The sequence below is a fragment of the Molothrus ater genome, chromosome 1, assembly GCF_012460135.2.
Source record: "Molothrus ater isolate BHLD 08-10-18 breed brown headed cowbird chromosome 1, BPBGC_Mater_1.1, whole genome shotgun sequence".
Taxonomy (NCBI): Eukaryota; Metazoa; Chordata; class Aves; order Passeriformes; family Icteridae; genus Molothrus; species Molothrus ater.
Window position 1 is genome coordinate 32,767,138 of NC_050478.2, and position 22,140 is coordinate 32,789,277.

A 22,140-nucleotide genomic window follows, 5' to 3' on the forward strand; every position below is an offset into this window, starting at 1 on the left:
AGGCCCATTCCCTAAAGGGAAAGGGTAAAAACAACTGGTAAGGGGTCAGGAAGAGGGAAAAATAGTTGCAGTAAAGCAAGTATAAAGTTGCATGTGTTCTTATCTGCATATACAGATTATAGGATTAACTAGTTAAGCCAGAAGGCAGAAACTATGCTAATCTCAGAGTATATTGATTAGTGTGCTGTTCTCTAGCCATTACCATTTAGCAGTTTAAACATATTAGGAGAGAAAATTCTTAACTCATATTTGAAAAGGACAGAGCAATAGCTATGCAAATTAAATTCAAAAGGACCGTCTACAGATAATGATTGGCAGGAGAGGAATGAAATAACATTGCAGCAGCAACCTAATTCTGGTGGGTTTTTTTTATTTATTATTATTTTGACAAATAATACAGGACACTGTAACATACCTGCAATCCTGGGCTTTTATCTACCCCTTGAAATGATACCAAGAGGTGTTATTACCCACAAATATGAGAACTATATAAACACTTTTAAGGTTTGATTTTCATATGCCACTGAAAAGAAACACTGTGCTTGATACTGTAGTTTTTATCACATATCTCAGATTCATCAGCTGACATACTGAGTTTTGTCTGTATACTTAGGTCTAGGCCCCTCTGATGTATCATTATCCCTTTTTCTAGAACTGTATCGCATTTAAACGCTGATTTTTCCTGCATTTAACCCGTGCAGAATATGCAGGTTAAAAAGCAGGGAGAAGCCATGTGGCCTCTGACGAACGGTGAAGGGATGGAGATAAGGTGACCAACAGGTGTTTCTGAATGCTATCAACTCCGCAGCTGTCCAACGTGTTCTTTACTTTGCCCTTATGTTCACCTTTCCTTAACTGCTTACCAGCTTCCTTTGAACAGCACCTTGCAGGACGAGCCTGGGGTGACTCTCTAGCACAGTCCTTCAGTCACAATGAATTTTATTTAGATGATTATCACGGTGAGGGCGGGAGGCAGGGGAGAGGTTTATGTACCACGCCAGCCACGAACAATCACAGAACCTTTAGGGTTGGAATAGACCTCTGGAGATGCCCTAGTCCAGGCCGCTGCCATGGGCAGGGTCACCTAGAGCAGGTGACACAGGAGTGTGTCCAGGTGCGTTTTGAATGTCTCCAGGGCCGGAGACTCCATGACCTCCCTGTGCAGCCTGTTCCAGTGCTTTACCACCCTCATGTTGAGGAGGAACTTGTTGTTTTAGTTCACGGCCTTTGCTCGCCGTCCTGTCGCGGGGCACCACCCTCCTGGCCAATAACTCGCCAACAGTTGAGATATTTAAAAGCACTGATGAGCCCCGTCTCAGTTTTCTCCAGACTAAACATGCCCAGCCCCCGTTCCGCAGCCCAGGGCACGGACGGGCACGAACTCCCCGCAGAGCCGCGGGGCGCGGAGCCCGCCCCCTCACGCCTCTGCCGCCGCTCCCTCCCGCCGCTGGGGGGCGCCCGCGGTGCCGGGCGGGCGGGCGGGCGGGGGCGCGCGTGCTGCGGCGGGGGCGGGGCTTGGGGCGCGCGGCGCGGGCGGAAGCGGCGCGCGGGCGCGGGCCGGGAGGAGGCGGCTGAGGCGGAGGCAGCGAGCGGAGGTAGCGCGGGGCGGCCGGCGGGGGGCGCTGCGCGGGGGGTGGCGCGGAGGGGGCGCCCCGGCCCCGGCAGAGCCCCAGAGCCGCGCACTGGGCTGGGGCGCCGGGACGGTGTGTGTGGGGGAGGCCCACCCGCCCGTGTGTGTTTTGTGTTTTCCCGGGGGAAGGGCTGGGGGTGGCTGCAGGCTCGGGCGGGACCGGGATGGCGCAGGGCGGCTGCGGCTCTCCCGCACTCGCGGGTGCGCACCGCGCCTGAGCGGCCGCCTCGGTCCGCCCCTCCTTCGGGAGCTGCGGGACGGGCTCGGCTTCCTTCGGGCTTCCTGCGCGGCTCTCGGGGCCGTGAGCTGTGCCTGGGCGCTCCGTGTCCCAGGGCTGTGATGCAGTGTCCTTGGGTGGGCAGGAAGCGGCGGAGCACACGAGGGTTTGCTGGTTTCCTTCGCCGCCCTTAGCAGCGGTCTTCCAGGCTTAAGCTGTGGCTGCAGTGACTCTGCAAGATCGATGCCTTCTGCTGTAAGGACATAACTTCCAGAGAGGTAAAGCGTGGTTAGAGTGATGTGATGGAACTCACGGGAAGGAAAAAAAAAGTCATATTCAGGCAAAGGCAGGATCCTTTCCAATGTCAGGTTAAGTGATCTTCCGGCACTAGCAAGTCTGCGTAAAAAACCCCAAAACAAACGGGTAAATATTCCACTGAAATTGCTCTCGTTGGTACTATTGAAGAAATAGGAAAAAGTAATACTGAATGAAGGCTGCAAAATTTGAAACATTCAGTTTTAGGAGATTATAATATATGGAATTTTTTGACGGTAAGAGTTGCAGAACAGCGCTTCCTTCTTACAATATAAGAAAATTGGTTTTATTTGTGATATCTGATGATGTTTTGTCTGCACTTACCTTCGATTTTGGTAAACATGTATAACGTACTATTATCTCTACCTTATTTCGGTAGCTCTGTTCATCATTCATTATTAATAAACTCTCTTTTCGGTTCCCTAACCTAACATGGTAGCATCCTGTAAATTTTCTTTCATGTCTCTTGTCATCTAAAAGATACTGACAACTAGAGTGCAGTGTAATTTCTGTGTTTGTGTGCCACAAAACAAGCATAGATAATTTCTGTTTATGCGATGACATGATGTGGGGTTTCCTTAGAACAGTTCAGATTGGGTTAACTAGTTCTTTTTGGTTGCTGTTTTGGGGGCTTTTTTTGTAGTTCCCCAAGTGGGTGAACTGGGGGCAGATGAATGTGTTTTTTCACTGTGAAAAGTGATCTTTGTAAGAATTGCAACTTTTTATTTTAAGAGAGCCCTGAGAATGTGAACATGATGTACATCCTTGTGTGCATGTGTTTTGTCCTGACTGTAACATAGTATTAATTTTGGAATAAATGTAATGAATCCCTGCTTTTCTCTCATGAGACTATCACAGAAAGGAGACAATATGAAGATGATACTAGACTGTGAGTAGAGTAGTGCCACAAGCAGTGTGATTGCAGTTTTAGACCAAATGTAGAAATTTATTGTTATCTTTGTTCCTGTTTTGACTGCAGATACCCATGTGTATAAAGCCTAAGTTATTCTGACATCTTTTTGGTATTTTAGGTGTTAAAATCTGTAGCTGTTTAATAGGTACTTGAGAGCTCCAGAGTATTAAGCAATTATGCTGGAATTCCTTTGGTCCTTTTCCTAAAGATTTTTACAGTTGGAAATAAAGGTACTTCCTTTCCTCCTCCTCCTCTTCACCCCCCACAGCTTTTTCTTTTTAAAGCTTTTGTAGTATCTGCTTTTAGAGACTCCTTTTGGCTGTTACCTCCTTGAAGGAGGCATTGGTATCAGCTAATCACAAATTGTGATGTATCCTGGGGGACTGGATGTCATTTAGCTGCTAAAAGTAAGATATTTCCCCTGGAGTTCATGATCACTTGTACCTTTTCTGAGAATAGTAAAGGGGAGTAGTTCTTGTATCTTGCCTAAACTGTAAGTAGGATAAATGCATGCTGTCAGCTAAAATTGTCAGCTGTGTAGTCAGCGTATCTGAAGACTAGTAAGTGTAAAAAATAGCCATTTTCCAGTAACTGTCAAAAATCTGTGAGGCTCAGTCACTCAAATGAATCTGTTTTTCCTGGTACAAGTTTACTGATAAAATGTACTTCACATGCTATTTGTTTATTAACAACCTCTTTCACCTGTGATTTATAATTTGTGCCATTTTATGAGCTGAGTTTTCTCTACTGAACATTATTAATAACAGCCTCTTATATTTTCTTCTATGGTTTACTAAAAAAACTTTATGAACTTTACAGAAAATAGGTATATTAGCGTTTGCGTTTGTAATTTAGAAGATTAATTTTGGATTGCTCAGAACTGAATGGGTACTTTGCCCATGTGAAATAGGGCCTGAACTAGAGGCATAGACAAGGGAATGTAAAACTTATTCCCAGAAATTGGTTTCTTCAGTAATACTAAAGAAATAGGAGGCTACCATGCTATAAATAATCCAGTTAAATTTCTAGGTACCTTAATGTTAAGAATAAAGTATTTTGCAGTGCACACCACTGAGGTGTTACAGTTAACTAATGTCTGTCATAATTCATTGCTATGCTACATTGAGCTGCAAGCCAATCCAGAAGTAAGACTGTAGAAGAAAAGATATAGAAGAAATCACTTGTCTTTAATATTTCCTCCAGTGTTATTTTTCTGAAATCTTCACCTGGGTCAGTCTTCTGGGAAGGAGCATGAATCCAAAACTTTGTCTGTATTGCAGCTTTGTCATAGAAACATAATTTTGGTGGACAAATTCATAGGCAGTTTGAATTGCGCAGGTTCCTTGAAAGAAAATCAGGCAAGTTAAATTCTCCCCCGTGGAACAAGTGCTTTTTTTGTTGCCGTTCTACAGGAATAGTGTTTGTGTGGTGCCCTGTGTGTGCATGTGTGAGCAGTGGCAATCTCTCCCCCATTGCAGCTGTCACTTTGTTAGCTGTCTCCCCCCTCCCCTCTTTGTTTTTTTTAATGACACCTGCCTTCCTTTCAGGTCTCTTTAAAACGTTCAGTGAGAATCCCTCTCTTACCAGCAACGTACATGCATCATCTTGTAGGCTTGGCTCTCTGTAAAACTGGTCAAAATTAGCTGAACATCTCAGGAGGAAGTTTTGGAGTCTCAGGGGCTTTGGAAAGAGTGATACAAGGACAGCTGTGAAATTCCACAAGGGAGTACTATGGGGTACTTGTGGTAGCCTGCAATTAATAAATCGTGGCAGTGTTACTGGGAACAGAGAAGCCAAGGAAGTGCCTTGTGCTCTGTCATAAGTGACTCTTCTCAAGGAGCAAGGGTCCTACAGTGACCTGAATGGTGGCAGAAAAACATGAAGAGAAAATAGAGAAAAGTATGCCAGGGAAAATTAAGGTGAGATTTTTTTTTTTATTTTTTTTTCACTATTCTTATTTTTAAAAATCTGATACAGAGATGTAGAAATGTTTTGGGGCCCAGATGGGCCCAGTGGGAGGAGGGCAAGTTCAGCAAGTGTAGCATACTGTCCCTATTGATGTACTGTCCCTATTGATATCTGCTTGCTTTAATTTTCTTGCCAAGCCATTTCCCCTCTCAAAATCTTGAATGTTGGCTGACTGCCCACAGGCAAGGAACAAAGAATTTCTGTTTTTAAATAGTTGGTTTATTTTAGAAGCATTCAGTTGCAGTATTAGGCAAAATAAAGGGGGAAGGTGTTGAAAAAAAAAGATACTTTAAGGTACTTAAAAAGACTTCTTAGACACAATGCAAAATGAAAATAATTATTGGTAGAAAGTGTGAAACAAAAGCAATTAAAATAGGAATGCATACATTTATATAGAAACAGCTTTCCAGTATTTCTAAAATACTGACTAAAGGTGGTCTAATGTTTGGGCTCTCAGATAATTTTATACCAGAACCATGTAAGCTTGCTGTGTGGGTTTTCAAGTCGAAAGCTGTATGTTTGTGCTCTCAACTCAAAGTTCATCTACGAGACAGATTGGTGCTGTTCTTAGAAGCCTGTAGGAGGTAAAACCTTTCCTGGTGTAAGATGTGTTTAAGGTAGTCCCAGCAGCTCATCAGCAGCAGCACTGTGTCTGCTTGATGAGCTGTGACTTTTGTTGGCCCATATTTCCTTTGGCTGTGTTGAGAGACAGGAACTGTTAGGAACACACAAGATTTTTCTTCTTTCTTTGTAGAAGAGTAGGCATTTTAGGTAGTTACCCATTTTTGCTATTCCCTTAACCTTCATGTTTCTTTCACTTGGAATATCCATTAAAGATGTTCTCCAAGAGGCAGCTAGCAATAAGGCAAAAGGGGTTTTTTTTTTGTTTTGGGGGTTTTTTTTTTGTTTTTTTTTTTTTTCAGTGTGCCAAGGTACTTGCAAGTCTTGGGCATGTAGAAGCAGGGAATGGAAGAACACATGCTGTAGGAGAAGCTATAAAGATAGATGTCCTGGAAAAGACACAAAGGCAGACTCCTTTGGCAGCATGCTCTGAATGTGGTATAGAACTGCTAAAACCTACAGCCCAGCAGCCTTCATAGTGATAGGGCAGCCTTTTTTTGCTCAGAACTATGCCTTCTTACCTGTCCTTAAGATAGCAGCATGTTCTATAGTATTGATATTTTCGTGTGTGTCTAGCAGCAATTAATATAAATGGTTGCTTCTATCTACTCATCTGTGATGCAGTCTGGAAAAACCCTTGAGTTTCATCAGTTTTGGTGGGCTGTGTTATGTCAGGCAGTGCTGATGTTTTGTCAGTACAGATCCTCTTTTCCCTCTCTGCTGTGATATTTTTCTGTTGACCAAATTTTACAGCAGCAATAATAGGAATACTTGAAGTGCGGAGAGTAAATTTTATCAAAAGACAGCTAAATGTGGTTTCACTTGTCTGGGAACTGGCATTGCTGTTAATGGTTGGTTCCAAGTGGAATATCCTGCTCTTTTATGGCACTGTGCATCTGTCTGAGTGAACCTGATTAATGAACCTGGGAACCAAAGGACAGTCACCAGTATGGGTGTGCCAGTACAGGACAGTAGTCTCACTGGCCTCTTCTCGAGAACTCCTGTACCCATGAAAATATGAGCAATGTGGTTCTTCCTTACATACCAGTTGTAATCAGAGCTCTGTGTAAACACTTCACTTCTCTGGGCACCTCTTTGCCAGCTGCACCTCACGTAGATTTTTCATCTGCTGCCAAAGCAACAACCATCTAAGACTGCAAATTACCAGAATACAAACATCATTTTTGGCATTCCAAAAAGTCTCAGCACGTGAGCTCCTGGGCTTCTAGGTGCTTATTTCATTGTCTCAGTCTTTTACAATTAATTGTGTATTTTCTGTACTGTTCCGCTGTATGTCAGTCATTCTTTAGACTTCCCATTTGCATTGCTTCACAGAAATGACTGAGGGTTTTCCAAATAACATAGAACCAGCCTGTCTGCTCTCAGAATGGTCAGCACAATTGATTCCTGTCAGCTGAGTGATGCTCAAAGTTTTCTGTTGGAAAATTAGAAAACAAAATACTTTGGAGGTCACAGAGGTAAATGGGCCCAAAGGTGCACTCTGTAAATAGATGCAAAAAAGGAGAAAATAATAGAATGGAGTTTGATGCTACTGTGGAAATTTTTTGCCTGGTATTCTGTAATACCCAGTGATTCTTGTCTTCCTGAAATGTTTGTTGGCTATTGCAATGAGGTATCACTCTGCATATTTAGAGGCAGTTTTTTGTTTACTGATACAGTACCCTCTCTGTACTGAGGGATGTTTGTTGCCATGAATTTGATAGTAATTTCTTGTACAGATGTAATTTTACTATGGTCATTTAAAATTGTTAACAATTTCATAAACGTTTTGTACTTCCACCGAGACGGTAATAAATTCCAATTTTTTACTGTATAATTATTTTATAGTTGTTATTAATGTCAGCTTTTATTTTTACTGTCCTGATTTCTATCTGCTGTCTGCTCTATTGCAAGATTTTTTCCACTTACTCTTTAATTGGATGTATGCCTCAAGGACTGTGTATGGCTTTTTTTTTTAAGCTCTGTCTTGATAAATCACTTATTTTTATGCAGTTTATCTGGTTGCAAAACCAGGCCTGCTCTTGAATGCACAGTGTCATGTTGTTGTTTATCATAATTTGAAAGTGAGGAACTGATAAATATTGTGGTAGTAAGTAATAGATGGAGTAAAATTCCCACTTATCAGACCTACCTTCCTAATATATGAATGCATTAGAGACTAGGTCTCTAGAGTATCTCTGAGGAGCTACTGCCTTATTATTTGTGGTTCTGTCTTTCAAAATATATGACCAAAGAGGTGACTTTATTGGACTGTATCTTAACGATATTATTTTCATTGCATTTTTCTTGGCTTTATTCTTAAAAGTATTTTTTCATCTTTGAATCAAGTGGGTTTCTCTCAGCCTTTGGTTTTCTGTATTCTTTGCATCTGCAAACTGCTTATTAATAACAACCAAAAATACCTGATGGACTTGCTGCTTTCTTTTTCCTCTTACAAATAATTATAATCATCTGTCCTGTACATTTTTCAAAACTAGAAGGTACACAAATCATCTCTGCAGGATAGGTTTAAATTTGCCCTGCAATCATTCTAGTGGTTTAGGAAGGCTGGAGTCTCTTGGGCAGGCTAGAAAAATGCTGATGAATATGTGCCAGTCTTTCATGGGCCGATTGACTGGCAGAAGTGGCAGTGCTGTAAGGTGACATAAGATTTTAAGGATTTAGGTATGCCTTGTTTTCCTGATAACCTGAGGTTGTTTCAGAGCATGTACAAGGCATTCCTTTGCATTATAGACTGTTTAATTTTTGTGTTGTATGTTAATATAATCTCTTGGTTTTTCTGGGAATGAATTTTTCTGGTTTTTCTGGGAAAGAGGAAGACTTCGCAACAAATTTAAGAAGGATGTTTTGTAAGTATGGGCTAGTTTCCATGGAGAAGGGTCAGCATTCAAACTGGAGTGTGATGCTAGTTAAGTAGTAGTTAAGTATAACTTTGCTGTATTATGGAACATATAATGCATTTTCTGTAGCTCTTTTTTTATCTTTGCTCCTTTTGTTTTATGCAGTCAATAATATAATTTATATATGACTGATTTTGAAATACAGGTATACAGGATAGAGACATGATTTTATGGTGGAGTGGATGAGTGCCTTAATTCATTGTTTTGTTGCCAGATGGATGTCAGTGTTGTGGTACCACTGGACAAAGTTGTATCCACATTGGTAGGTTTTTGGCAGTACTTTTCTTAGACAATCAACAGTGAAGAAAGCCAAGCTGTTTATATGTCTGTGAAAGGCAGACCCAGTGTCAGATCCTCATTCAGGAATTGGTTGTAGCTCCAAGTTCTAATGTTGCTCCTGGTTTGGGCTTGCAACTTTCAGAATAATTAAAATATGCATGCTGATTTAAAGTGCTATGCTGATTAAAGTACTTTGGGAAACTGGCACTTGAATCGGTTACTTTAGGCTGCTAATGGAAAGGATTATCTGGAAGACATTCTTTTCTTCATGGATTCTAGGATTTCCACTTTGCCAGCAGTTAACTCAGGGGTTTTATTTGATTTGGGTCTGTTTTGTTTTGGGATTTTGTTTCTTTTCTTTCCCTCCTCAGATTTTCAAATTTTGTTCTGGTTGTACTGCTTCATCTTCATGGTTGTCTGCCTCTTGTCTCGGTCTCTGTGATTAGAGATGGTAGGAATTGCAGCAAAGTGTGGCTCTCATGCATCCTTTTTCCTGTTGCTCTCTGCAGTGCATTGCCTTTGCCACAAAAGTCCCTCAGCTGTGGTTGGAAGAGTGGTATGCCAGCATTTCTAACCAGGATAAATCAGTGTGAAAAAGGAAGTCTCAGCTTCCTTTTTTTCCTGCTCAGGGAGGATTTCCAACTCAGCATATTGTGTGCTTTGAGAGAATGAGGGAGAATAAAGATCACAAAGTACACTTACTTTCTTTCATGTGTGCTGTTATCTTTTGGGATGCTACCTCTAAATTACTGAAAACAGAGGTCCATTCTGAGCCCAAGTTTTGTTGAAACTATAATATTCTTGTACAGAAGTGCTGACCCTTCAGGGCAACAAGAGGTACAAGAATATCCTAGCCCATCATGTTAATGTGCTTTTTCCTTCTTAATATGTGCTCCGATACTCTTTTTTTTTCCTACTTCAAATCATTTGGGCATAAGCTTACTGTTTTAATTTTTTTTTTTTTAACCCCAAGAGTGTTGCAGGGAGTGTCTTATGAGTCACTACAAGTTCATGCACTTCAGGGGGAAAGAGGAGACCAGATCTCCAGAACTTTGAGATTACACTGGAATTCATGAAGAGGGAATGGCCTTTAAAAAATGTGTAGGAAAAGTGGCAAGTACAAATAGTCCCCTTCATTTTGGTAAACCTTGCTCAGAGTTCCTTTGCCTCGTGTCAGTATATGACTGTTATGCAATTTCCCAGCAGGTGAAGTCCTTAATTTCCATTAGTTTCGGTAGTCAGCGTGTGCACTGTGAATCAGATATGCATGGCGATGGCCCAGTCTGCAGTTCCTGCTGCTGCTTGGCAGGAGTTTATTCAATCTGTTCCTCTTGGCTAGACCTCTTATCCTGGCTTGTGGTCTTATTTACAGTGTGATGGCAGAGTTATTTCTACTCCAAAGGACTGTAGTGATACTGTCTAAATGCTTCAGGATGAGATATGGCTGGAGATCTGTGGAGAGGTGAACTCAATTTACGTTTTGCAAGAGCTATCTGTTCTTTTCACTGTTTCTTTTTTTTTGTTGTTGTTTGTTTTGTTTGTTTTTTTTTTTTTTAATAGAAGAAGTAGAGACTGTTGGGACTGGGGTTTGAAACTTACGGTGTCTTCTTGAGAGATACTGTTTGGTCTTCTGAGCCATCACATGAAGACTCTTCTCCTCGACCTCATAATGTTTTCCATAATTTTTCATACTGTTCAGAGATTATATAGATACATAATGATGTGGGTGCAGTTATTAATTAAAGTCTGAGTGCAGAGCCATGGATTTGGCAAAGAGCTAGGGAAAAGAAATTTTGGTTAGTGCATGTTAGGGAAGATCTGTTTCAGGAAATCTTAAGCCACACAGTTCCAGATATTCATGCTATGGAATGTAAATTTTTATTGTTTTCCCCCTTATTTTATGTACTTAAGACAAATTAGTATCTTAAAACCAGTTTTAGGGGGATTAAGCACATTCCTTGAACAAAGTACATCCCACTGCATTTACAGTGGTGTCATTGTCATATTTTCTGAAAAAATCCCTTCACCAGGATTTCTTCTCCTGGGAAGCTGAGAAACCTCAGAGAAAAAGGAAAAGAATAGTATCTCATTTGCTTCTCCCTGTTTAGCTGCTTTGGAATGTGGTTGGAGATTGTTTATCCAACATGTGAATTGTTTTTACTTAATGACCAATCACTGTCTGGCTGTGTTGGGATTCTGGAAGCAGTCATGAGTTTTTAGTTAGTATCTTGTTAAGCCTTCTGTATATATCCTTTCTCTATTCTTTAGTATAGTTTTAGTATAGTAGTCTTTAATATAATATAGTAACATAATAAATAAGCCTTCTAAGAACATGGAGTCAGATTCATCTTTCCTCCCCACGACGGAGGACCCTGAAAATACCACACAGTGAGAGTTCAAATTACTGCGTGTTGGCTGTCTGTCCTTATGCACAGTCAGACCCCACGGGGGAGGGTGAGCTGTTCCTCATTCAGTGACTTGGGATTGCCACTTGCACTGGTGCACCCAGCAGTCAGTTTATGTACTGGCAGTGGCTGCCATATGGCATTTCACACACAACTGGTTGTTACTTCACGGCAGCTTTGTTGTACAAGTCCCGATGTCGCCTCTGCCTTGGGTTAATAATTTTCAGAATAATTTAGATACGCATGTTGATTTTAGAGCACTTGAAAATTTTGCCACTTGAATCAGGCATGCTGGCTGGCCTGCTGAGAGGATTATGTGAAGAGTGAAGGGAAGGGAGAAGTAGTGCTGGCGCCCTGCTGGCAGTGCCACTTGTGTTGGCAGCAGACAAGGGGTGTTGGCACAGGGCTGATGGAACTGGTCAGTGCAGGGGATGAAAAGTGCCATGGAGGAAGAGGTAGGGTTGGATGAGAGCTCAGCAGCACGAGAAACTTGGTCTCAATATTCTGATACAAACCGAGGTGTAAGTGCCACTATAGAAAGTCTGGTGAGGAACTCTATTACATGTGTGATTTCAGTCCAAAAAGTACTTGTGTCAAGTAGTACATGGGGAAGAGCTGGGAATAGTGAGGAGAAATGTAACTATTGTGTAAAATGAGTAGCTTTATCTGGATGATGTTAAATAATAGAAATCCTCTTTTAAGAAAGTATTGAATAATTGGAGTAGTGTCAGATATGGATGAAAGATGAGAAATATGAGGTATGCACATGGGAAGGGTCTAAAAATGTGGGATCTGTTTGAGGCATAAAAATTAGTAAGAGGATGATGCCTTGTGCATGTACATATGCAATGAATCTGGAACATCTGTTGTTACTGTCTTATAACACAAGAAGATGGAGATGCTCAGTGAGATTCTTACCAAGCTTTCTTTTAAAAGTATTTTTAAGTCAGTTACTGAGCATTCAAGTGCATGCATTCATAATAAAATGGAGAGTAATTCTATGTTCTTCCCTAACAATTGCTTGAAGTTAGGTTTGAAAATGTAGTTCTGTTTTAAAAGCATGTAGCTTGAAGCCTTTGACTGGTAAAGTAAATGAAGATATCTTCACTTTTTGTTTAAATCTTTTTTTTTTTCTCCCAGTACAGATATCCCTGAAGATGTGTGGCTCAAACTGCTTCAAACTGTCTGAACACTTGTTATTTAACTGATGAAGCTTTCCTACCAATTGCTTTCTTCCTGAAGCCTTCATCTATTGAAGGATCAGAATTGGGTACTATGGTAAGACATGTTTTTAAGTTGAAGTAAAATGCTGAAGTGCAATGTGCCAATTTGTTTTGGTTTTATCTCTTTATTTAATAATAGACACCACAACAAATAAAAAAACTTAATGGTGCACAGAGCCAGGAGAGGAAGCTTTGAACTAGCTAACCAACCAAAAAACATCATTCCATATGTTGTCTGTTCACACTTGTGCTGTACTTGAAAGTGAAGAACAAGAATCAAGTGAATCATTTCACAAGATCTTGTGTCTAGATGTATGTGTATAACTCAAACAGTATTGTACAGAAATGTTATACAGGTCTCTTCTAGATACTGCATCTTCTTTCAAATGCATTTAAGTTTAATTTCAGTTTAAATTACAATATTTAAAATACTTGTGGTGCTTTGTGGAAGCACAGAAGTTTTGATTTTTGGAGGATAAAAATCGGTAAACATAGGAAGAGGAAACCCTGTAAATAACAGGTGAGAAGGAAATATAACTGAACCTCTAAGGAGATAAAAAAACTTGTTTGCTAGATGATGCAATAATACCATATTTTGAAGCTGATATTTGTTCTTGATCTCAACAACTGTAGCAGTTTTGAATAACCAAGTGGTACTTTACAAATTTCAGGAATCAAGACCAGCTAAAACATGAGAAGATATATTCAAGATGATCCAGCCAGAAGATCTTTCATTTCATAGAAATATTATTTTTGTTTAATATGTAATGTAATTTAGACTAAGCCAAATTCAGTTACTTTTCTCGAAATTAGGACGTGCCTGTGGCCTTCATCAGAAATGTTTCTAACATTTTCAAGAAAAAATATGTCCCAGAAACTGAGTATGTTTTTACTAGTCTTTGGAATCATTTGGGGTTTGATGTTGCTGCGCTACACTTTTCAGTATCCAAGACGCCAAAGCAGTGCTGAGTTGCGTGGACAGATACTAGATCTCAGTAAAAGATATGTCAAAGCACTGGCAGAAGAAAATAAAAACCTGATGAATGGTGGTGGTGGAGCCTCTATGTCAGGATATGGTAAGAGGAAAAAAGCCGTACTAGTTACTTGAATGTATTCTTTTTCTGAAAACTGTAGTGTTATACTACTTAAAAAAAAAGAAAATTTATATGCTCTTCAGGAGGAAAAAACCTCTCTGTATTAACTGATTTGATTTTAGTTTATTCAGCAAAGTTGAAGATTAAGATGAGTTGCAAAATCAAGCTTCATACATGAAATTTTTGCTTTCCAGGATATTTTTTAGATCTCTTCTGGTACACGAATACAGTTACTTACAGAAGTAACAGCACATTTGACTTTTTCTGAATCTTCAGCTATTGAGGAATAAGCAGGTGCTTGATACAAGGGACAAAGTTTTATATTAAGTCACTTCAACGTTCGAGATTCTTCTAGTACCTCATTGCTAACTTCCTGCTTTTATTTCTTGGATTTTCTTTTCCTTAAAAAAGCAATGAAAAAGCAAGATACTAGTTGAGTCTGCAGTCTGGAGACTGCAAGGCAATTATGAATTTGGCAGAATCTCTCCTTGTTTTAGAAGTAGCCATAAGAGACAACGTCCCTTGTCTTGTGAGCTGTAATAATTGGTGCATCATATCTCTGATTTGCCTGTCTTGTGAATTTGTACCAAACTTGGTAAATAGGTTGCCAGTATTTACTATCTTCTGAAATATTGAAAAGATAACTAAAATTATTTATTTTTAAAAATAGTATCTCAAAAGATGTATAGTAACTTTGATCCCCTTAAGATTTGCTTAAATGGCTCTGCCTTTTGTAGGATGCCCTTTGCAGGCCTTTGGTAAGAGTGCAAGCAGCAAAAATGTGTCTGAAGTCTTTTTGCTGCTGCTAAGGAAGAAGGAAGAAAGTCTGTGATGACAAGAAGTGCAGGAACAACCCAAGAGGAATAGGAGACTAAAAAGTGTTTAAACCGTTAATCCTTTCCTTCTTAAAATTAATTTTTATCACAGTAAGAGACTGCCTTCTCTTTTCTTCCCTGTTTTCTCCTCCCATCTTTTTTTTGTCATCAAGAACTTTGTTCCTTTATCATGTACTGCAGCTTTTTTCATCTCCTGCTCTGTAAGTCTTAGAGCATATTTCCAGATGAGACTTATCTTCTGTGGTTTTGTCTGGAGTTTAATATGGACTTAAGTCATCTCTTAATCTACCTCCTGATCATCAGAATTAAAACTTGACAATTCCCTCCCTCAGATTGCTGAGCATAAAATGATACTACGAAGTACATGACCCACCCCCTCTGTTATTGACAGCAGACCCTGCTCTCGCTCTCTGGCTTGAGTTGTTTAGCAATTTTTTAAAAAATTTTTTTCAAAGTTAACATTGCTAAATAAGAACTAGTTAATTTTAGAGGGAAGTACTTATTTTTTTCAAATTTAATTTACTACTAATTTTTATCTGTTTTACTCCTGTTTTTTCACTTTGATGCCTGTGATCTTTCTCCCCAATCTTTCTGCTTAGTTAACTGATTAGAGGGCAGCGGATAGAGACAGAGTTTGTAGATTTCTTCATGTGTAAGGGGAATCTTAACAGCTTGTAAAACCTGGTAAGTTTGTTAATGTTTTTCAAATCTGAAGGAAGATGGCGATTGGCAACAGCAGAAATAGGTTTGTTTTTTTAATTGAAAGATGTTACTGTTTTTTTGTTCCAGATCATGAGAATTTTTTTACCATCTTTTCTCTTATTTTTCAGTCAATAAAGATGTAAATAGGTTTTTTTAACCCTTGCATTATAGCTTATGTAAGAAGCAGTAAGATACCTTTTAATAACAGCTTTTCTGTGGGCTAAATCTGTCATTTATGGGAAAGCTATTAGCTATGTTTTTTATGGTGGAAAGTATTTAGATATATTCTCTTGCATCCAAGGCTAAAAGATAACATAGCTGAGTATTCCAATGCTGTTGTCAGGATGAAATTTTAAATAATACATTTGAATAGCCACTTCTAATGTTCCAACTAGCTTATACTCTAATATTAATTGGCTGCCTCACAGTTCCCTGTTATAATGGTATCTCCCTTTCCTAAAATAACAAAGGAATGTTATTAAAGAAAATTCAAGCAGCTGTTTAATTCTGTACTTCTTAATCAATCTGCACTCCTTTCCAAAAAGTATGCTAGGGAGAATAGCAAGTCTTAAGATGTGAATGTGTTGAAATGGCAGTTCTTTTCCACACAGAGTAAATAACAGGCTGTAATTTGTTTTTTCCATTATCTTCAGCTGATCTTAAGAGAACAATTGCTGTTCTTCTGGATGACATCTTACAACGTCTGGTGAAACTGGAAAACAAGGTTGATTACATCGTTGTGAATGGCTCAGCAACAAACACCACTAATGGAACTAACCACCAGGTGCCAGTGACTGCAAACAAACGTGCAAAGCCAGCAAGCAACATCAGATAGCAAACAGGCCCACTTTGTGTTGCTGCACCATTGATGGATAATATTTAAGATAAGCTTTTTGTCTCTGGCTAGGGCAAAGCAGTAGTTGACTCTAAAGCAAGCATAAACTATTGTATTCTACAACATGCTTGGATCTGTGTAAGCCTAACGTGCTTAGGTTCTCAGAGCATTATTTCATTGCCTTTGAGCAGTGCTTCTGAAGTAATGTTTGTTGTCTCTAAAGATATTTTGATATGATTTGATGTAGTAGGCCATTGGATAATAACAATACATGGAAAGCAATGGGAAACTTATAGGTAGATTTCTAAATATATTTATTTAAGTATGAATATAACATATCTTTTGGATAGGTGAGCAATATTGTAGTTTATTCATTTTTTGTGGTCTGCATTAAGCCAAGGTAACTGAGGAAAATGTGTTGCTAAACAGATGTTAGAAGATGTGTACACTTAAAATATTTTCTTACTTATTTACTAAAACAATATTAAATTGAGGATAGCGTTGGTGGTAATATTTTAAAATTGTGACCCAAAGAATGTCTTTATTTGCACTATCTGTCAGAATAGTTAAAGAGAAGTTACTGTATATTTAAGAAAATTTATTATAATAGGAAAACATTCTAGGTAGTAACACTGTCTAGGTTTATCTTTATGCCAGGGATAGGGCAGTTAGATTATGAAAAGCAAATCATCATCTGTGATATCTTAGATGATTATTTCTTTAAAAGATATTTAAGTGTATGTATTTTGTAATTGCAGATAAAATTATTTAAGTGATGGAAATAAGTTTTGAATATGTGAATATAGTTTATTTTTATTCATTGTTGTTTGTTTTAACATTTTGATGCCTTGCAGTTTGTGTTTAGTATAGCACACCATCTCCCTGAATTGCTTTCTTGATCAGAAGGAAAAGCAATGAAGGGAATAAAGGCATCTCTGCATTTAACAGGGATATGTGTACTAAGGGTGTCTAATCATGGAATAGTTGAGAGCCAAGGTAATGTTTGCCTTACGTCTAAGTCAGCCTTACAGCAAAGTGAATTGCATGCAGTGTTGGGTGCACTGTATCTCAAATGTTACTGAAATCATATTGAAGTGCCACTGAACCTGTTTTTTAAACTGTACTGAATGTGTGGGGGGGACAGAATGTTCAGGGACTTTTGCCAAAAGTGTCCTGTAAGTGAGGTTTTGGGGATGAGTAAAACCAGAGGCACTGGGTGATATACAGGCAAAGTTGTGTTTTTTTCCTTTCTTCTGTTTCCCTGCTTATATTCTTGATGGTTATAAAGGAAAATACAATTGCAATCTTAATTAGTACTTAGTATCCAGATGATTTTTTTTTTTGTCACATTGTGTGTAAACATGTACTCACTTCAATGCCGAAAGAGAAAAATAAATTTTTAATTGTACTTGTAAATGTTCCTGGGTTTGTTTGTTTGTAATTAAATGGTCTTGTCATTCTTGCTACATGTCCTCTATCAGTTTCTGGATTGGAAAATTGTACATCTCTGAGTTGTAGTAGTGTTCTTTCTGGTATTCTTCCTTCTTAGTCACTGACGACTTCTGCTCTTGAAATTCTAATGCCCTGAAACTTTCCTCAGGTTAGAGGTGAGGGGAGAAAGAATTGAAAATAAAAGAACTGATTTAGATCTTTAACGGCAAAGACTTCACTGTTTAACCTAAGAGTAAAGAAGATCTGTGCAGAACTTCTTTTGAACCTGCAGATTGACAGTGTGAAGATAGATAGATAGACAGACAAGATAGATAGATAGATAGATAGATAGATAGATAGATAGATAGATAGACAGACAGATTTTTATATCCATCTCTCTGGTTTATTTCCTAGATACTTGCTTGTTATAAACTGAAACCTTTGTGCTATAAACACATAGTTCTTTTCAGAGTGGCAAAACTAAACTTCAGGTGTGCAGACTTAGGTAAAAAAGGGTAAGGAAGGGATAAAGGGAGGGTCTCAGCTGACTTTCCTGTTAACAGTAGTAAGAAAACATCTGCATGTTCTAGCTTGCAGCCTCCTGTATAGGACACGTGAGAGGTGTGGCAGCCCTACCAAGGTGGGAGGTCTTGTAAAGAACCCAAGGGCTTGTGAAGAAAGCCTGCAGAAAGCCTACAACTTACCCCAGGTCCAAAATGCTTCATAGTATCACAGTTTTTGGTTGTGTTGCCAAGCATATTTTTTCTTTCTGAGTAATATTTAAGTTGTATTTCTGCTGCAGTTTTTTATGATGCAGCTGTGTATTTCCCCATTTCAGATGACATCACAAAACCTCCCAAAGTGACCTCATTCAAGTCTTGTGTGTATGGAATCTCCTTATGGTTGGTTCTTAGGCTGGATGGGGTTTGGGATATTATTTCCTTTTCTTTCTTCTTCTATTCTTTAGAAGGCAGGAGGACATATAACCTCTCTTATATAAACAACTGCTGATTTGGGGATAGGTGGGTGTTTTTGTTTTGTTCTTGAAATCTTTTGGTAAATTAGGGGACTTGAATTTTCCCAGCTGTAATTTGCCTCATGGGTGTTTATCAGCTGATTTCACTAGGTAATTGGCAGTACTTCTGTGCCTCTAAGTGATTGCTTAATGTAGGTAGCAAAAAATGACAAGGTTCACTTCCAAACAAAAGTTCTAATGAAGAAAAATGGAAAGAGAAGGGAATATATTGATTGCTGTCTAAATAGACAGAAATAGCCCAGGTCTCAATACAGCCCTTGAGTTCTATAACTAAGTACCTGGCAGGCAAAAATCTTGGGGAAATTGTCTTTATTCGCTTGCTTATTCGCTTCTGTTGCTTTTCTCATCTAAATAAATAGTTTTGAATCTCTGCATAGTAATCTTAATGTAATGAAGATATCCAAGCATTTTTTCACAATTGTATGTGAAGAAGAAGAAGTGCTGAGCATTTCCACATTAAAGAACTTTTGAGATGAATGGATGGACAGACACTCCTCTGAAACACACTGATACAACTCTTAACAAGCTGCCTATGCACTGTTGAGATCACAGAAGTTTGCTGATCTGTTTTAAATGAAATAATTTTAAAAATACAGAAACATGGCTGAGGATGTACAGGTTCTTGTGTTTAGTGTTGTGAAACATCAGTATCCTTGGCAGCCAGTATTATGCATTACATATTGCACAGTTGTCTGTTTTTCCAAGTGACTGCTAAATCCTTTTTTAATAACAGTCATTTAAAGAAGCTGACTAGATAGATCTGAATTTTAATTTAAAATATTTGCTAATTCAGAGGTTTCCAAACCACATCATGTTTGTGATGTGTGCAACTTGCTTTAGCAACCAAGCTCCTCCTTTGCAGGTACATGTTTTGGGGCTGTTTGCTGCTCTCAGCCTTTATTCATGGGAATGCAGAAGCAGAGTAAGTTTGGGTACCTCTATCAAGAAGTTATTTAGAAAAATGATTGCATAAAATTTAACATTCTAATTTATTATATTTTCTTGAAAACCTTTTAGTTCCCCAAAATACACTGACTAATTGAATTAGCTGAATGTCTAAAATATTCTTATGTAAAATTCATGTGGTATTTTTAAAGGTGATATGTAAATTAACAATTAATCCAAATATGATCCTCCTTACCTAGCAAGTGTGCTCTTTTATAATTTTGTACTTTACAAAACAAAGAGTCTGCTATTTTGGGGTTCAATTTAGTGTATCTGATAGCATGCCACCTTCAAAGGCAAGAACAAAATGGGAGACTTCCCTTTACAGCAGCCAAAAAGTGAATTGGACTTCTGCTATGTTTTTCATGTGTGACTGGTACTGAATGGGTATTTCACTAATCTCAGTTTGTTAGGAATCATGCACACAGGCATTTGAAAATATCCTTTAGGTTATTAAAAGGAAGTCAAATTAAAAAAAAAAAATCACATTACATACATTCATGGAATCACATCTCTTAAGCACCAGTGGCATCACATGCTGCTGAATTATCTTATCTCTAAGTGATCTTAATTACTACAACTTTCCTAACTGTGTTTGTCAGTACCTCCAGCAAAAACTTTCATTATTAATTGATCCTTGTTTCCACATGAGCTTCCACATTCCCTGTAGCATTCATCAACTTATTGTCAGTTGGTGTCTAATCGCGTTCTGGTTTTCTAAAAGCAAAACTGAAGGAAAATATGTTAACATTTTTAAGTCCTGTAAACTAGGTTTAATAATACACAAGCTAATTTTTATTGTAGCATAGTATATGGTCATGGTTAGAAGTTTATAAAAGCGAGTGCTGCTTGCATTTACTTTTAAGTATATTGGGATATTGATAACACATGTGGAGGGAGGAAACAATTTGATGGAAACTCTTTCTGTTATGCTTTATGCCTCTTAAATTCTTGCTTTCAGAAGAGCTGGTCAGATAGTCATTGACCAGATCCATAGAAATAGAATGACTGACTACTACTTCAGAATGATGACTTGAGGTTTAAAATATTAAAACAGGTTTTTCCTAAATTAATTATTTTTGCATTAGTGAAGTGGCTATCTTCAATTTATAGATGTTTCACTGAGAATAATTTTAAGCACTTGTCAAATTTGAAAGGGCTTAAAAAATTTAAAGGGTCACACGTTTTATTGTTAACAGAGGGTGTTGAGAGAGACTGTGAACACCCTGTGAAGCATTAAGCTGTTGCCTTTGATGTGTAGGCAGCACCTTAGGTCTCACAGAGCTGTACTGTAAGTATGTGTCCATATGTTCAACCTGCTTTGATGTGTTCAGAGATCTTGGGCCAGCAGTATCCGTATGCTACATCACAACTCCAGGAGGTAAAACATGCCATCTGGATTCCTGGTCCTTTTACTTACCTTGTGTCATGGCATCTTCATGGTAGCAGAAAGCCTTCTTCTTCTTTTTTTTTTTTTTTTCCCCTGCTATTCAAAATTATTTGGTAGTTTACCAAAAAAATAATAATAATAAAAAAATCTGTTCTGAGCAATCTTTAATGCATTTTATTTTGGCTATTAACAATCTCCCAAAGGGATGAGAGACAGCAATGGGTTTTCTATAGTCAAAATGTATTCCAATACTCATGCTATGACAGTAAAAAGAGTGTTTGAGATACCTTTATTAGCTAAGAACACCATTTCTGGGTTACAAAAGTACCTTTTATATCTGTAAAAGGTTACAAAGTACCTTTCATATCCCAAGTCTACTGATAAGTCTACTGATCTAGATTTGGATCCAAGCAGATCTTGTGAGAGTCTTATTAGCACTGGGTGCTAATAAACTGAACACTGTCTGTATTGCAAAACTCTTGCTGTGATGAAATCCAGGGACAAAATCTGCTATTTTTTTAATGGGAAGTAGTTCATAAGACAGATGCCTCACAAAAAAGTGACTTGATTTCCTACTCTCAATAAGTTTTCCCTGGCAGTTCATGCATAAACACTGACATGAGTGACATATAGACTAACATTTGTACCCTTCACTGAAAGCTGCCTTAGTATAAAACCTGGTTCTTCTCTCTGAACCCAAGCTGTATTTCAGGGGACTGTTTTTAACAAAGATCTTGCACAGATGAGGCACATCAACCCATGACACAGGAGCTCTGCTCATTCTGTGTGAACCAGGCTTGCCAGAGCTCTTGCCCCCACCCCCACACCTCCCCCTTTATTGGCAGTGCTGGGATCTCTGGCACCAGCAAAATGTGCATACAGATAAGGTATCTCAGAGATCTTCTGTTTTGTGCAGCTCCTGTGGAGCAATGTGTTCCTCAGTATGTTCAAACTCTGTGTGCAGAGCTTCTAATCCTGCTTTCAAGGTCCCCTTTCTCCCATCTGTTTCTTTTTTGATGTTTTGGTCAGGAAAAATTTTCTCTTCCCTGATTTTCCCTGACAACACAGGGTTTTTTTTGTGTGATTTTATTGTCTTCCACTAGCTTACTTGAAGATATATTGAGTGCAGTGAGGACTTGCTCCCTTATCTTCCTGCCTTTGAGGGTGATCTTTGTGTTCAGATCTCAGTGGACAGAATGTGTATGTTGTGTTGCAGTGCTGCCTGCTCTGCTGAAATTTCTTATACATGTGGCATAGCCACAGGAGAAATGCCCAGACCATATGCCCTATCACCTTATTTGGATACTGAGAGTGTCCCTGTTGTTTCATCTCCTTCTGGGGGATGTTTTAGCCAAACATCGCCATGGTCCTTGTGGTCC

General features: G+C 38.8%; 1 protein-coding gene across 5 annotated transcripts; it reads left to right on the top strand.

Annotated features, from left to right (window-relative positions):
• The first annotated feature begins 1,525 nt into the window (after positions 1 to 1,525).
• On the top strand, positions 1,526 to 17,375 carry CCDC126 (coiled-coil domain containing 126). Of its 5 annotated transcripts, none has more exons than XM_036406694.2 (4): positions 1,526 to 1,595; positions 12,415 to 12,547; positions 13,164 to 13,568; positions 15,778 to 17,375. In XM_036406694.2, exons 3-4 carry the CDS (start codon positions 13,331 to 13,333, stop codon positions 15,957 to 15,959), a joined length of 420 nt encoding a protein of 139 aa, XP_036262587.1. In that variant the 5' UTR covers positions 1,526 to 1,595; positions 12,415 to 12,547; positions 13,164 to 13,330; the 3' UTR covers positions 15,960 to 17,375. The 5 variants fall into 5 exon arrangements, with proteins under 5 accessions (XP_036262587.1, XP_036262588.1, XP_036262586.1 ...); XM_036406695.2 differs by having other exon boundaries at positions 1,529 to 1,595; positions 12,410 to 12,547; XM_036406693.2 differs by lacking the exon at positions 1,526 to 1,595 and adding an exon at positions 1,862 to 2,125 and having other exon boundaries at positions 12,410 to 12,547.
• Positions 17,376 to 22,140: the final 4,765 nt, after the last annotated feature.